The sequence below is a fragment of the Carassius auratus genome, chromosome 7 (genome assembly GCF_003368295.1).
Source record: "Carassius auratus strain Wakin chromosome 7, ASM336829v1, whole genome shotgun sequence".
Taxonomy (NCBI): Eukaryota; Metazoa; Chordata; class Actinopteri; order Cypriniformes; family Cyprinidae; genus Carassius; species Carassius auratus.
In genome coordinates this window covers 11524010-11540921 of record NC_039249.1, presented here as the reverse complement: position 1 = coordinate 11540921, position 16912 = coordinate 11524010, and the positions used below count along the sequence as shown (strand labels likewise).

Below are 16912 nucleotides of genomic sequence, written 5' to 3'. Positions count from 1 at the left end.
ATTCTGACGGCACCCATTCATTGCTGAGCACCCATTGCTGAGCAAGTGATGCAATGATACATTTCTCCAAATCTGATGAAGATACAAACTCATCTACATCTGGGATGACTTGAGAGAGAGTACACGGTCAGCAAAAACTAATCTTTATAAACACGGTTAGCAAAAACTAATCTTTATAAACTTGCCTTCCTTCTTCATTGGGCTTTGTTGAAGGCAATACATCATGCAATTACAAACATCAACCAACAGGTCGAGCTGATGCTCAACTAAATGATTTTGTTTGTCAAGATTGGTTATAACAAAGACAAAGACCCAATGTAATGTTACTAATGCGTTAGATTAAACATTGTAAAACATTAACGCACACAGACATTATTTTACTTGTAATGTGATCCTTGCATATATCAGTTTAAACCAGTGGCGCTTTATTGCTGACAAAATATCAGTCAGCTCAGTATTTAGACTGTGCCAAAACCCAACTGAATTAGAGAATTTCAAAATAAAAGAAATGTGACATAAAAGATGCAGTCAAGTATTTTCAATATTTTTCATTCAGTCAAACATGAAGTTGTGTAATATATAGAGGAGTTCATAAAACTATCATAGGCTCAAAGTCTTATAAACTCTATAAAAGGAAAGTCTGTGTGTGTCTACAACTCTTCCGGGGTGTTTCTGTCTGTAGATGCCGCTGATGCCACCATGTAACCTTTTCCTGGAGGTATTCCAGCCGCAAAAGCTTTAGTCCAGTCTTTAGTGTCCCGAAATGTCAGAAGGATTTCAAACACTGAAACACATCAGACACATGCCAATTACACACAGAGTTTCACAACAAGATTATGAAGGCAGTGTGTGAACGCAGAGTCAGAGAATGTGATCACCTTGATTAATGGCTAGGATTTTGGAGTGGAAATTTTTTGGGTTTGGTCTCTTCACCATGTACTCATCAATCGGCAGCCGCGCCGTGGGAACGCCGAGCTCTTTCGCCCTCGTGTAGCTTATTTTCTTAAAGAATACAGCATGAGATCATGTTTAGTTAAGCGGTTTCTATATTCTCAAATCTCCCAAGAATACAGCATGAGATCATGTTTAGTTAAGCGGTTTCTATATTCTCAAATCTCCCAGTAATGTACCTTTAATAAATAACGATATGACCACAGTAAGAGTTTCACCTTTTGTATGGTTTCATCCACTAAACCTCCAAGGATGTAGACTTTATCTTCCTCCACATACTCTAAAGCTAACAGGGAAACATTACATATTTACATAGAGCTAAAATGAAAGAAATAGGTTACTTATTGTAGCATTCACATTAATTTTATCTTATCTTTACGACTCAAATAGTTTTACGTATGACTCATTTATGATCAGAAAACAATAGCCAATGTGGAAAAATGACACAGATATCGTTTAAGGCAGTGTTATAGTTAACTAAAATGCTTTTCGGTAACTGAATCAAAGCTGAAGTTAAAATATAAACAGATGAAAAACGAACACGTACAAAAAGAAGAAAAACGTTATAATATACAAGCGATTAAAATGCTAAGAAATACTATAATAATATATAAATTATATTAAAGTGGTTTCATATTACATATTTTGAAAACAGAGTTCGTACAGAAACTGCAAAATGAAATTCCAGGACTTTCAAAAGCACTACTTTTTTGGTTTTCAAGGACGAAAATCTGAAATCTCACTAAACATAAAAACCTTTATGTTTAGTCACTCCCTCGCACAAATAAAGGGCAGCAATAAAGCATGCAACGAATGTGGCAACTTTAACATTTGCAAGGATGTTATGGCAAAATTATTGCTTTCCTTATACAAACGTTTTTTTATTTATTTATTTATGAACATGATTGACCTGAAGAATGAAAGCTGTATCATAAATCACCACTTATCAAAACTAGGTCGTGTGTGACAATACACGTAACTCATGAGATATACAGATAACTTGTTTCACTAGAATGAGACAATACTTTAATACTATTTTTAAGATTTATTTTTTTAAATGACAGTATGTTTTTTTAAATATTGTAACTAATCTAGGGTTGTAACTAATGATTATTTTGACAATTGAGTAATCTAAAATTTTTTTTAGTAATACAAATATTCTTAAGTGAAAAACAGGCTTTAGTATGACTATTTATACATAAACTAACGATGAAGCAATAATAATTGGTTAGAATAAAGTATCAAAACCAAGTAATTACATTGTTTTTATTGAACAACCCTTATAAAATAGGCCTACATAATGTAATATGTCTACACAAAATATAAACATAGCCAAATTATTATTATAACTTATGTATTATAACAAACACCTGCAGAGGGCGCAAACGGACTGGCCATGCTTCACTTTACAGCGTGATTCAAGGACTTTAATATTTGCCCACCTGCAAACTCATACTTTTGAAATCAGGATGTACAACAAATCTCATACTTAAGAAATATGTTGATGTATTCTTCTGTGTTGGCAAAGTTGGTTTATACAGAATTTACATTACAAGTTTAAGCAACACAAAAAGAGTTTGTGGAACAAGCGGCTGAGATAGAGACGTGTGAATAAGTGTAAAAAAAAAACACGTAAGATTTTATATGCGTTGCCAAAAAAACCCCAAACTAACAGCACTTACAATAAAAGAACGTAAAACATAATGCAAGCACAATCAAAAGTTTTACCACAAACACAACTTTACTTACTAATATCGCGAGACCGCTTTTTACCTAAAAGAGTAATATTGTGAGATCTCGTGTGCTGCTAAAAGCCAGGTGAAACGGCTCTGTATTTATATCAGTATGCATCGTTTATTTTGTGTAAAAATATTATTTTATCGAGGAAAAGCAATAACACTTATTTCATATATAAATACAAAAATACAAGTATTTTTCAAGTAGTACTTTCTCAAAAATATGGACTTAAATTTCAAAAAGTCAAATTCAAACACTTTAAGCACCTTGTACGAACCCTGTGATAAAAAATCCACATTTTCAACATGCATGCCAATGAATCATACACAATAAAACCATGACCGTGCACTTAAAAACAGTCAGTATATTAAATTTTATATTAAATGTTGATGTTTTGTTGACCTTGTACTTATTCTTAATGCAATATAGAATATGCACGACATGAACCTTCACTTGCGTCTGGTGTTAAATATATCACATCTTCAGAGGGAAACAGATGAAACCAGCTCTCCTCAGTCACATCAATCTGTGGGATTCAGAGACACCATAATAAAACTTGTTTGCTGTATATCATTTCTGTGATTCTGCTTTGACTATTGAAGGTTTTAAAACTAAGAGAAGACTAACCAAATAATTCACGAAGCCTTCGTTCATCCGTACACACTCTTTATACAGCAGACTGCCCTCGTTTAACTCCGTCAGAAATATGCGGAAAGGCTTCAAGGCTTTCTTATTGCATCCGTAGAGGCGCCTGATCTGACATGCAAGGCGGCTGATTTCCTGTGAGAAACAAATGATGAACACATAAAATTCTCACTCTACTTATCAAGCCAGCGGGTCAGGTATCAACCTGCCAGACTGCGGTGTTTGTTTAGTAAACCTCACTTTGGCAGAGAGACAGTCAGTCATGCTGAGATCAACACACAGGCCAGGTCCTGCTTCTCTGGCCTCCTTCAGTCTCTCTTTGGTAATCGCTTTAATGACACGTTTACTGAGCTGCAACTCATTCATATCTGCAAGATAAACATCTTATCCGTTAAGAAGCAGTCATTAATCCAGAATGTAATCGAATAAACACTACTGTTCAGACGTTTGGGCTTAGTAAGAAGTTTCTGAGAGTCTCTTCTGCTCACCAAGGGTGTATTTACTTCATAAAAAAAAAAAACAACAACAGTTAAATATTATTACAACTGAGCATTGCGTAAGCACTAGCAGCGCAAAAGGTCATGGGTTCAATTCCCAGGGAACATACATATGGGTAAAAAAATAAAAACATTTATAACCTGAATGCACTGTAAGTCACTTTGTATAAAAGCGTCTGATAAATGCATAACTGTAAATAAAAATAATATTACAAGTTAAATGAAAAAATGTTAAATGTATGCTGAAATGAAATGTAATTCTGTGATCAAATACACACACATATATATATATACATATATATGTATATATATATATATATATATATATAATTATTATTTATTTTCTAAGGATGCTTTAATGAATAGCAAGTTCAAAAGAAAATCTTTTTTTTGAAATGGAAAACTTTGATGACATAAACAGGACTAACCTGCCACTTTTGATCAATTTGAATGCATCCTTGATAAATAATTTTAAATAAAATTAATTTGTTTTGTGTTATCAAACGATTAACGCAATTAAACGCATCCAAAATTTAACGTTTTTGTTTACATAATATATGCGTGTATACTATGTATAATTATTTTGCATGTAAATTTATTTAAGATAGGGTATGTTTATATATTATATATTAAATATACAATATAAAATATAGGAATATAAACATATGAATGTAAATACATGCAAATATTTTCTAAATATATACTGTATGTGTCTGTATTTATATAAACATGAACACATGATAGGTAAAAATTGATAGCCTGAATGCACTGGGAGTCGCTTTGGATAAAAGCGTCTGCTAAATGCATAAATGTAATTTAATTTTTAATTTAATATATACATACAATATACATGACAGCACTATTTTTTTAATACTCCAAACTACATCTAGCAGTATGTAAAATTAGTGTTTATGCATTAAAACATATAGCTGCTTTTCTCAATTTAACAGGAAGTTTAAAAGAACCATATTTATAATGTTGTTTGTAGAATAACAAATGCCTTTAAGTCTTTAAAAAAAAATGTATATGCATGTATTTAAATGGAATAACCATGAATTCCATAATATTTTAAATGTAATTAGAATATTTTAAGTTGTAAAGTCAATATATGCATGTATGAATGGGACATGAAAATGTACTTCACACAGTAAGATTGTCAGGTAACATGATGTATTAAAACCCATATCACCTTTATTTTGTTTGTTGAGCTTCTTTCTTAGTTTCTCCTCTCTTCTTTTGCTTCTCTTCGCCTCCAGTCTCCTCTCCCAGTTCCGCTGCTTGCGCAGGACATTCTTCTGCAGAAGCAGTAAAACGAGTGACACACTAGTAATTAATCTATCTCGGTATAATGACTGTTTGTCATCTTACAGAGCACGTGGTCTCCTCGCGGTCACACAAGGGCTCGAGCTCCACATCGATGCGCAGGAGCGACAATAAATCCGCGTTCACTTTGGACACGGCTTCTGCACAACTGCTCTCTTCTTCCATTCGGTTTAGTGTCTAAAGTGGGACCTATATATATATACCATCTCCGTCAAACTGAAAGAGGAAGCAGCAAGGAATAACCGACATCTAAGTGTCAAAAACCTTTCCTAAAGCTTGTAAACCACACAAGCGTCTCGGGTGTTTAGGTGATCCTCTACAGCTGGCGCATTGTGATGACGCAACTACCACGCTGTCGCACTTACTGTTGTAACCTTTGCGCAGAAAGATCAACGGTGTTCAATTTGGATTAGTAATAGAAGACACTTTAAACTTTTATACTTGTAATAACAGAATTAGAATAATTCCAGTCCTAAATAGATGAAAAAATGGCGTATTTTTAAACTACTATTTAAAAAATTGTTTGCATAATATGTGTGTGTACTATTTATATGTGTTATTTATATAGAAATACACATGCATGCATATATTTCAGAAAGAAATATATGCAATATATTTTTTATATAAATTATATGAGTATGCCATAAATATAGACGTGCAAATATTTTCTAAATATGTAATATATGTTTGTGTGTTTATATATACATCATAAATGTACACAGAACAAACACATATGTATATTATGCGAACGAAAACCTTTATTTTGGATGCGATTAATCGTTTGACAGCATTACTTAACAATAAATTCTCAATAAACCCAATATGGTTTTATATGATATAACCAATATACCTTTAATTTTGTGTTATTTGATTTATTTGTTTCTGAACATCTGCTTGTGGATTATTGTTAAAATGTTTAAAACGAGCAAATGAACATGCATATCTTGCATGCAAAATATGTCAAAATACCCGTCTTGGAATGTATGGTCGAAAAAAACTCGGTTATGTCTTGGGTGAAAGTAAACAGTTGAGAAAAACATTGGATGTGTATTATATTGGATGCATTCATTGTCTCTTAAAGTGACCGTGCCTAATTTACTAGCTGTTTTAATTTAATTTAATTTAAAAAGCCAGTAAGATGAAAATTCTAAGCTTCCTATCACTGTTTATAAGTCCTGTACATTAGGTTTAAATCCATCCAAGGTTAAAAAACATTTTGTCAAAATATCATTTTAAAATTAACTAAATTCTCAGAGATCCCCAAACGGTTCGTGCGAAGCTGTTCAAAAGATCCATGCTGAGTCCCAATTCGCCTACTTATACTACGACCTAAAAGTATTTACTTTTTTTGTGAGGAAAAAGTACATACTTTTGAGTGTGTAGCAAAATAGTATGCAGGTTCTGGGACATACTTCGATGACGTCATGCAATGTGAACGACAACGTGGTTGCCTAGTTACGCACACCACAACTGTTAATGTTTCATTCATTCTTTATGTCCAATAACATTTTAATGTTTAAACGTTTGTGAGGCGACTGGTTCTGACATTCATGTGCAATGTGTGTAACGAAATAAAATATAACTTTAATTAGGGTTAAACATTTGAATTCTTACACTTAAAAGCTGAGGGCGCATCTCCGCTGCTGCACCCGGCTGCCATGTTTACATCACTACAAAGCCATCGCAAAGCTCCTCCCTCCCGTACTCAGTGGGTTGTGGGCAATATTAGCACTTAGAGTGTGCATTGATCTGCACTTCGAATTCTAACCGGAAATAGTAGACCATCCGGGTATCTTTGGAATACTCTTTTCAACATACTACGATTTGGGACGTACTAATTCTAGTTTCGCATACTATTTAGGACGGATAGTATGCGAATTGGGACTCAGCACCAGTTTCCTTAACCTTCCTTAACCCCACCTTTCGGTAGCATACTGTGTTCTGATTGGTCAACTAACATAGTCAGGTTTGTTGTTCCGCACACACCTCCACAGTAAACTATGCGTTAGCATCTGTTTGGGGTGAATTATGTCTTATTCCTTTCACCGCGAAGCAAACAGAAAAATAAAAAACTTGAACAGTCTCGCTGCTTTTTCTTCTGTGTGGGTGTATTCAAGCCGCGCGCTTCAGTTTGAATCTGAATAGCACGTTCAGCGCGGGGGCGTGGTCACGAAGGGAGACATGAAAAATAGACATCGCGTTGTTTTCATATGGATTACTTTATCACAGAATATCTGTTAGATATTCATGGTGAGAGGCGGAGGGCTGGAGTGGGTTTGCTAATAGCCCCCCAGCTCAGCCGCCATGTGTTGGAGTTTACCCCGGTGAACGAGAGGGTCGCTTCCCTGCGGCTTCGAGTTGGGGATAGGTCTCTCACTGTCGCTTGTGCCTACGGGCCGAACGGCAGTGCGGACTACCCGGCCTTCTTGGAGTCTCTGGAAGGGGTGCTGGAAAGTGCTCCGACTGGAGACTCCGTCGTTCTACTGGGGGACTTCAACGCTCACGTGGGCAGTGACAGTGACACCTGGAGGGGCGTGATTGGGAGGAACGGCCCCCCTGACCTGAACCCGAGCGGTGTTCTGTTATTGGATTTCTGTGCTAACCACGGTTTGTCCATAGCAAACACCATGTTCAAGCATAAGGGTGTCCATCAGTGCATGTGGCACCAGGACACCCTAGGCCGGAGGTCGATGATCGACTTTGTGGTCGTGTCATCAGACCTTCGGCCATATGTCTTGGACACTCGGGTGAAGAGAGGGGCGGAGCTGTCAACTGATCACCACCTGGTGGTGAGTTGGATCCGATGGCGGAGGAGGAAGCTGGACAGACTCGGCAGACCAAAACGTACTGTGAGGGTCTGTTGGGAACGTTTGGCCGAGCCCCCTGTCAGAGAGATCTTCAACTCCCACCTCCGGCAGAGCTTCGACCGGATCCCGAGGGAGTCTGGAGATATTGAGTCCGAGTGGACCATGTTCTCCACCTCCATTGTCGCTGCGGCTGCTCAAAGCTGTGGCCGTAAGATCTCCGGTGCCTGTCGAGGCGGCAATCCCCGAACCCGGTGGTGGAAGGAGTCCTATCGGGCCTGGATGGCTTGTGGGACTCCGGAGGCAGCTGACAGGTACCGGCAGGCCAAGCGGACTGCAGCTCGGGTAGTCGTGGAGGCAAAAACTCGGGCCTGGGAGGAGTTCGGTGAGGCCATGGAGAAAGACTATAGGTTGGCCTCGAAGAGATTCTGGCAAACTGTTCGACGCCTCAGGAGGGGGAAGCAGTGCCCTACCAACACTGTTTACAGTAGAGATGGGCACCTGTTGACCTCAACTGGGGATATCGTCGGGCGGTGGAAGGAATACTTCGAGGATCTCCTCAATCCCACCGACTTGTGTTCCATTGAGGAAGTAGTGGCTGGGGACTCGGAGGAGCACTCGTCCATCACCTGGGCTGAAGTCATCGAGGTAGTTAAAAAGCTCCTCGGTGGCAAGGCACCGGGGGTGGATGAGATCCGCCCCGAGTACCTCAAATCTCTGGATGTTGTGGGGCTGTCTTGGCTGACACGCCTCTGCAACATCGCATGGCGGTTGGGGACAGTACCTCTGGACTGGCAGACCGGGGTGGTGGTCCCTCTTTTCAAGAAGGGGGACCGGAGAGTGTGTTCCAACTATAGGGGGATCACACTTCTCAGCCTCCCTGGGAAAGTCTATGCCATGGTACTGGAGAGGAGAATTCGGCCGATAGTGGAACCTCAGATTCAGTAGGAACAGTGTGGTTTTCGTCCCGGTCGTGGAACACTGGACCAGCTCTATACCCTTTCCAGGGTGCTGGAGGGTTCATGGGAGTTTGCCCAACCAGTCCACATGTGGTTTGTGGACTTGGAGAAGGCATTCGACCGTGTTCCTCGCGACATCCTGTGGAGGGTGCTCCGGGAGTATGGGGTCGGCGGCTCCCTACTTAGGGCTGTTCGGTTGCTGTACGACCGGAGCAAGAGCTTAGTTCACATTGCCGGCAGTAAGTCAGACCTGTTCCCGGTGCATGTTGGACTCCGACAGGGCTGCCCTTTGTCACCGGTTCTGTTCATAATTTTTATGGACAGAATTTCTAGGCGCAGCCAAGGGCCGGAGAGTGTCCGGTTTGGGGACCATATGATTTCGTCGCTGCTTTTTGTGGATGATGTTGTCGTGTTGGCCTCCTCAGACCAGGACCTTCAGCGTGCACTGATACGGTTTGCAGCCGAGTGTGAATCGGCTGGGATGAGAATCAGCACTTCCAAGTCCGAGGCCATGGTTCTCAGTCGGAAAAGGGTGGATTGCCCACTTCAGGTTGGTGGAGAGTCCCTGCCTCAAATGGTGGAGTTCAGGTATCTTGGGGTCTTGTTCACGAGTGAGGGAAGGATGGAACGTGAGATTGACAGACGGATCGGTGCAGCTTCTGCAGTAATGCGGTCCCTGTACCAGTCTGTCGTGGTGAAGAAGGAGCTGAGCTGTAAGGCAAAGCTCTCGATTTACCGGTCAATCTAAGTTCCTACTCTCACCTATGGTCATGAGCTGTGGGTCATGACCGAAAGGACAAGATCCTGGATACAGGCGGCCGAAATGAGCTTTCTCCGTCGGGTGGCTGGGCGCTCCCTTAGAGATAGGGTGAGAAGCTCGGTCACTCGGGAGGAGCTCAGAGTAGAGCCGTTGCTCCTCCACATCGAGAGGAGCCAGCTGAGGTGGCTCGGGCATCTATTTCGGATGCCTCCTGGACGCCTTCCCAGGGAGGTGTTCCAGGCACGTCTCACCGGGAGGAGGCCCCGGGGAAGACCTAGGACACGCTGGAGGGACAATGTCTCCCGGCTGGCCTGGGAACGTCTCGGGGTCCCCCCGGAAGAGCTGGAAGAAGTGGCTAGGGAGAGGGAAGTCTGGGCGTCTCTGCTTAGACTGTTGCCCCCGCGACCCGGCCCCGGATAAGCGGAAGATGATGGATGGATGGATGGATGGATATCTGTTAGAAGCACTTGTTTAGTTTTAAAGTAGACATGTCAAGCTTTCTATAGATATCTCTCTCATGTCTCTTCGTTGAGTATTCACGGAGTTACACTTCATTTTAATGACGTGTTTGTAAATGACGATCAGCACAAACAAAGGCTGCAGACAGCACACATACGTTACTGATAAGACGCTTGGGAGAAAACAGACACATAACTTCATAATCATACTTCGCGTTGTGATTCGGAGATGCTCGTTGGTCTAAATAAAGTTTGTAATGAATCCTCTTTTATGGCCAAACGCTTTGAAAATCCCGCTGTACTCACCGAGATTAGAAAAGCAGTCATCAGTGAAATGTTGTGAACACAACAAAAGGGATTTGTTGTACTGCTCTGGTATTGTGGTGAAAATGAATTTTAGGCATTGGTTCTTCTGATCTTCATTCTTTGGCAGTGAAAATAAAACAAACGGTCTCCTCGACATGATGCTCTCAAACTAACCTGAGCGTCTGTGTGTGTGTGTGGGGGGGGGGGGCAGGTCAGAGTTCCGTTTCTCTCAGGACTGTAGGCGGAGATTATTATGCAAAGTGTTCTAGTGACGTACATAGAGATGGGCAAAAGATTTGAAATCTATAACGACTCGTTTCAGCGATTCAGAGTCGACTCCTTACTTTAGAAGCCAATAACTTTATAAATCGTGTACTTTTTGGTTTAATTATTTGCACATTGTTTACACAGATGGACAGCAACATCATACACTGTAATACAGGTAATTTTTGATTTCCCATCTGTGTGGCTCTTTAATTTATATATGCACTTCATTTATGTAAGTGAGTATAGCAAAAATAATATGAACTGTGACATATTATACTCAAAAATTCTACATACAGTGTACTATAATATATATATTGCTTGGTAATTGGTCAACAAAGTACTGTTAGTTGTGTAAATATTGTCATACCAACACTGATGGTGTCTGAATACATTTTGGTTTGACTGTGGATTTTATTTTACAGTGAAGACTATGTGGTGCTAATTTAAATGTTATTATTCAGTTTCTGGACAACTACAAACTTGAAAAAATGTAAACAGCAAAAAACAAAAAAAAAAAAAAAAAAACCTACAGATTAAGCACTTTCAAACAGGGCCCACTGGTATGACCTGAAAACCCCACGGCCTGCTTACATGTATTATTTACAAGAAGCTTTTATGATCCAAAGGAATTTACAAGACAGGAGTACAGCCTATAAATGTAAGTGATTCATAATCACAATAAAGTTATGAAATCAGTGCATTATATTGCAAACCCTTATACAAATCCCAGACAATGCATTCAAGGTTCAGAGACATTCATGATAAGTGTCTTTGTTAAGCAATCCCAGAGTTGGCATGTGACAAAGGATGTTTTTGTGACTGGGAAGCTGTGGTGGAGGTTTTGTGGCGGATGTAGCGTGCAGTAGTCATTAATCATATATCTGTTGAATGATCTTTCACATACAAATGCAATCAAACTGATAACAAGATAAAATTGGCTGCATCCTGCTTCTGTGAATCAAAATGATAAGCACTACTTTCTCATGAGAAATAAAGTCATATCCCAATTTTTTCGTAAGTGGACTGTAAATATTTCCCGCAATACTTATGTTTTAGATAATGAATGAGAACTGTGATTAAGTGACTGTATCAGGCTCACATTTCAGCTCCATCTGGAATGAAATCACGCATTGTGAAATGTCATATGCAAGAAAACCTGCTGGGGAACATTTGGTCATTTTCTTGAGAAAATGGATAATCTCCTCAAAGTACAATAAACAGAATGGATTATTTTAAAAGAAAACATTTATTTTAAAAAAAAAACTTTTTTTCCCCAGTGAAATGGCAATTAAAAGCAACACCAAAAACTTTGATCGTATCAGTGCAAAATTAAAACAGTCAGCATATAAGTCAGTGTGTAGTGTAGGAGACACATATTTTCAGTTCATCTTGAAATGATTTTCAGGAAAAACACATATAAATCACAATGAGAGGCTCAGGATACAAGAAAAACAAAGCAGAAATCTAATTCTGCAGGAAGATGTCAGAGATGGCAAAACTATAGCATGCAAGTGTTATAAACTCTTCTTGTGAGTCTCTCGAGTAATCAAAAGGTTACAACATGAACGTCTTCTACTCTTTCTTGGTCGCTCGCTCCTTTCTCTCGATGAAGACAATGAGTTTTTTAACCCATGGTGTGCTGGGGTTCAGACAGATCCTCTCTCCACTCGATAAATCAGCACTGAAAAGATAAAAAATAATAAATGATATTTCTGTTATGTCTAGGGTCATAAAAAAGTTATAAATGTTTTACTCAGAACAGCTGCATTCAATTGTTTAAAAGTAAATGTGACAAAAGATTTATATTTCAAATAAACACTGTCCTTTTGAATTTATTATTCATCAAAACATCCTACGCAGCATAAAGCCTTTCAGTAATAATATATTTTTTTTTTTTGTATTACGAGAATAAATTACATTTCAAAATGTATTCTAATAGATAACATTTATTTTTCATTTTAATAATTGTTAATTATTATTTTGCATTTTTGATCAAATAAGTGCAGCCTTGGCACAGTCCAGCGTTGCCAACTTAGCAATTTTGTTACTACATTAAGCAACTATTCACACTACCATAGCAACTTTTTCTTCCAAAAGCACGTAGCAACAAATTTAGCTATTTTTATAATTTATTTTGGCAACTTTTAGCAACTTTTGATAAGTCTCAAACAATAAAGGCCCACATTTTAGAGGAAAGCAAAAGATGCCTGGCAGTGCACACATCACATGAACAAAGTTAGCTGCTATTTGTAATTGGTTAATTTAATAATTATAATTTAATAATTAAATAATTGTTCATTTACGATACACCTTGTTAGTAGCTTGTACCTGCGACTGTTGAGCAGTTAGTACATTGCAAGATAAATATCTAGAAAAATGGAAAATGTCTTAGTAATTTTCAAGGACATAATCTGTTATCCATTATTAATTATTCATTTTAACCCTGTAATCCGATCACACAAAATACAATGCACAATTTAATATACAAGTAAAAAACCTGGGAAAAATCAATGCGGAAAATTCCTTCACATTAACATAATAGATTGTGTCCTATTTTTACAGACTTTGGTTAGCGTGTAGCATACTAACTGCTAATACACTGCTTAAAACTATAATTGTAGTTTTACTTACTAGTAAAAAAAAAAAAACAACTTAAATTGTAATTGTTCCAAAAGGTGTAAGTGTTCAATAATCCAGTGTTGGTTTTAAAAATCCATTTATGTTTTATTGTTACTTTACGTTATGTTATTTTTCAAATAAATCTAAATTATGATATGTCAAATATATAATTTTTGTTGAGCCGTGATGTAGTGACACAGTGTTGCATTTTAATTAGCCTACATAATGATGTCATGATGCAATGACATGACAAGGTCATTTAGCAAATTTTGGCAACAAATCAACCTTCCTTTCGCAACTTCCCCTGAAACAATGGGTAACACTGAGGCTCCAGTCTCATAACTGAGAGGTGAAATAAAACACTTTGGCCAGACTGGTGTGTGATATACTTACATAACCTCAGTGGTCTTGCAGTGTGGTCCTCTGGGCAGGATCTCCACGCGGCGCAGGTGTCCCCGAGGGATGATCCTCGACTCCAGCCTCAGACACACGCAGCGGCTGTTGTATCCCGGACCCAGAGGCTGCACGGCTGGGGAGGAACACACGACTGTCAGCTTCTGCTGGGAAACTGTGTCCAGCACTTACACAACTGACATGTGATCGAACGGTCTTGTGCCACAGTATGCAACAGTTTTGAGGAAATGTGAAACAAGGCCATCACGGTTCCATGGAAGATGCTGAAATGTGGATGATGTACAGGGACTCACACGGGAGTCACTGGCCACATTTCGAGTAAAACAAACATTTTGATGAAAGTTTTTGGCTCGAAATAGTAAAGTTGGGTTACTTTTAAAAACAATGCATTGCAATATTGCGTTACTCCCTAAAAAGTAACTAATTACATAATGTTACTTTTGAGTTACTTTTTGAATCTGGGCAGGGCTTGCTTGTTTGTTTTTAATATGAAATGTTATTTTACAAATGTAAAAGCCTTTTCACGACAAAAGTGAAGTGAATGCCCTCAGGCTGAAGGAAATGTGAATTCATGTCTAAACAGTAGAGGGCATTATAGAAGCCCATTTCTGCCACTCAATAAAAAATAAAAAGTGTAATAGCTTTTTTTCTCACAATTCTAACTTTATTTTTGCATTTGTGAGTTTACATCTCAGAATTGTATCATAGAAACTTGCACTTTTGACTTTTTTCTCACAATTGTGAGATATTAACTCACAATTTTGTCTTTTTTTCTGAAAAAAAAAATCAGAATTGCGAGTTTGTATCAGACAATTGTGAGATGTAAACTCAAAATTGTGAGAAAAAAGTCAGAATTGGGAGATAAAATGTTGCAATCATCTTTTTTATTTGTATTTTATATTTAGTGGCAGAAAGGGGGCTTCCATTGGGCACAGCTCAAAAGAATTGCATGAAGAACATGACACATTAATTTGGCTGATTAATTAAATGGGATTAAATACATAAATTATATTTTTTTAATTGAACATATTTAATTATTTGTATAAAATTCAGAGTTTGTATTTTATTCATTTTGAGGAACACTGAATCTGGTTTTTTTTTCCAGCTGAGATGAGTGAACATATTCATATTTAGTCTAGAACTACAGTAAGCATCATGTTCACACAGCGCTCACAATGCCTCTGCACTTACTCCTGATTTCTCTTAACATGGCAACACGAGAGCTGTAAGTCAATACATGGGAGACAAAGTAAATGATGATACTAATTTGAAAAAGTAACTCCGATATTTCCTTCTAAATTAAAAAGTAATGCATTACTTCAATACTCACTTAAAAAAAGGTCATCTGATTACTTAACTCACGTTACTTGTAATCCATTAACCCCAACACTGGAAATATCAGTTTCAAAATCACTGTGATGTTTGCTTTCACAGCACTGCTTCATTAAGCTTTGAAACATAGCGGTTACAGTCGCTAGTGGACACTCTCTGTGAATCCAGTAATTAAAGACTCGGGGCCAGTATTTGCCTATGCATTTGTCAACATTTTATGACATGACACATTTGTATAATAAAAAAGAAAGTATAGTAGTAGTTATTAGTTATTAGTTTTTGCTGCATTTACACTGTTTTGACCAGCACAGTGAATCAATTGGTTCAACTGATTCAAACAGCTTAGTTTCTCCCATCACTACCCACTCAGTGAGTGGGACCGTAATGCAGCAAAAAGCGTGGATTGCTTTACGTCAGCAACAAATTTACATATACAGCCACACTATAATTTCGACAGCGAATCCCAGTCACCCGTCTTTGTTAAAATAATAATAGGGTTGAGAGTATTTTTTACAAATAACGTTAAATATTTGTTCTGCTGGACATCTAGCTAATTAGTGATTGAAGTTAAATGCTTCTGCTGAAACAACAACAAATTAAACAATAGAAACCATCTAATGGTTTCAACTACAAATACCATTACAAACCATCAGTTTTTATCCATAAAAAATGGTTTTCTGTAGTGTGTTTTGGAGCATATTCCATTAGTATTTAGTGGTTTTAACAAGCCACCAGTGGAAGGCAACCAATTACCAGTAGAGACCAATAGACATCATGAAAGTTACCAATAAAACCACCAGTACAAGCCCCATTATAACCATTAAACCCATTACAAATTCTGTGATGGTTTCTATAGTTTTTTTTTCAGCAGGGATGACAAATACTGAAGAAGAATCTTACCATTGGACAGAACGATGCTGGCTCCAATAACAGTTAACATCAGGAAGGCGTTCATGATGGTTGATGCTTCTGCAGGTGATTTCTGTGTAGAAACTCTGAAGATAATATGCTGCTATTTGGGATGCTGCATGGCTTTATATGATTATGATTTCAAAGGCCTCGTGATCCACAGAGTAGTGACTTTATTTCACTTCCTCTTTCGTTCTCTGTGTGTTTGGGTCTGTTGGTGTGCGTGTGAAGGCTCATGTGTAAATATGTGGTTTGAATCTGTTCACATGTTCATCAGCCGTGGGTTATATGGGCACATCTCATGTTCGGCCCGGTTACCACATTCAAAATCCCCACTGGAGTCCCAGACTGTTTTTACCAAAAAATTATGCGTCAACTTCTTGAGTTGCATTTGCTGACCACAGGTGGAAATGTCTTCAATAGCCCAAACATGCAAGAATAATCAATTAATTGTTCATTATAATATATATATATATATATATATATATATATATATATATATATATATATATATATATATATATATATATATATATATATATATATATAATAAAATGATAAATATAATAGTATCAATTATTAATAATATATTCATATCAGGACAAACACAAATCGCCAGACCAGTTTTAAATATAAAAAGACAAACAATGTTTATTTTAAATTAATTAGAGGGATACAAACACAAGGCTCCAGGAGGGGAAAAACCCAAAATAACAAACAAAAGGAATTCTAACTGACGGTTTGTGAAAATACCTTACCTAGCATTAAAATAAAAATGAAACAAAAGAAACACTTCCCTTAATCCCTCTCTAGTCAAACACAGGAGATATAACACAGATTTTCAAATTAAAAGGCATCCTCCTCCCTACAAATAAAAACATAAAGTTGACAAACATAATCTTGATGGTAAATCTGACCACAGGCCAACACA

General features: G+C 37.8%; 2 protein-coding genes across 2 annotated transcripts; both read right to left on the bottom strand.

The window, feature by feature from the left end:
* Positions 1-126: 126 nt before the first annotated feature.
* trmt10b (tRNA methyltransferase 10B) lies at positions 127-5554 on the bottom strand. The gene is made up of 8 exons (XM_026267286.1): positions 5199-5554; positions 5020-5125; positions 3574-3701; positions 3316-3468; positions 3136-3214; positions 1170-1237; positions 879-1002; positions 127-784 (listed from the first exon to the last, which is right to left on the bottom strand). The coding sequence occupies exons 1-8, from the start codon at positions 5316-5318 to the stop codon at positions 651-653; spliced, it is 912 nt and encodes a 303-aa protein (XP_026123071.1). The 5' UTR covers positions 5319-5554; the 3' UTR covers positions 127-650.
* A 6380-nt stretch (positions 5555-11934) lies between these two features.
* Positions 11935-16125, bottom strand: LOC113105294 (interleukin-8-like). The gene is made up of 3 exons (XM_026266346.1): positions 15973-16125; positions 13720-13855; positions 11935-12388 (listed from the first exon to the last, which is right to left on the bottom strand). The coding sequence occupies exons 1-3, from the start codon at positions 16025-16027 to the stop codon at positions 12280-12282; spliced, it is 300 nt and encodes a 99-aa protein (XP_026122131.1). The 5' UTR covers positions 16028-16125; the 3' UTR covers positions 11935-12279.
* Between the last annotated feature and the right edge of the window lie 787 nt (positions 16126-16912).

Bases quoted from the DNA above. Each gene is read 5' to 3' on its own strand.
- trmt10b (XM_026267286.1), bottom strand. From the start codon at position 5,318: ATGGAAGAAGAGAGCAGTTGTGCAGAAGCCGTGTCCAAAGTGAACGCG. The intron at 5,126-5,198 runs GTAAGATGACAA...CTGCTTCTGCAG, and splicing joins GCGAGGAGACCACGTGCTCT to AAGAATGTCCTGCGCAAGCA. The intron at 785-878 runs GTGATCACATTC...GATGTGTTTCAG, and splicing joins AATCCTAGCCATTAATCAAG to TGTTTGAAATCCTTCTGACA.
- LOC113105294 (XM_026266346.1), bottom strand. From the start codon at position 16,027: ATGAACGCCTTCCTGATGTTAACTGTTATTGGAGCCAGCATCGTTCTG. The intron at 13,856-15,972 runs GTAAGATTCTTC...GTTCCTCCCCAG, and splicing joins CAGCATCGTTCTGTCCAATG to CCGTGCAGCCTCTGGGTCCG. The intron at 12,389-13,719 runs GTAAGTATATCA...TTATCTTTTCAG, and splicing joins TGCAAGACCACTGAGGTTAT to TGCTGATTTATCGAGTGGAG.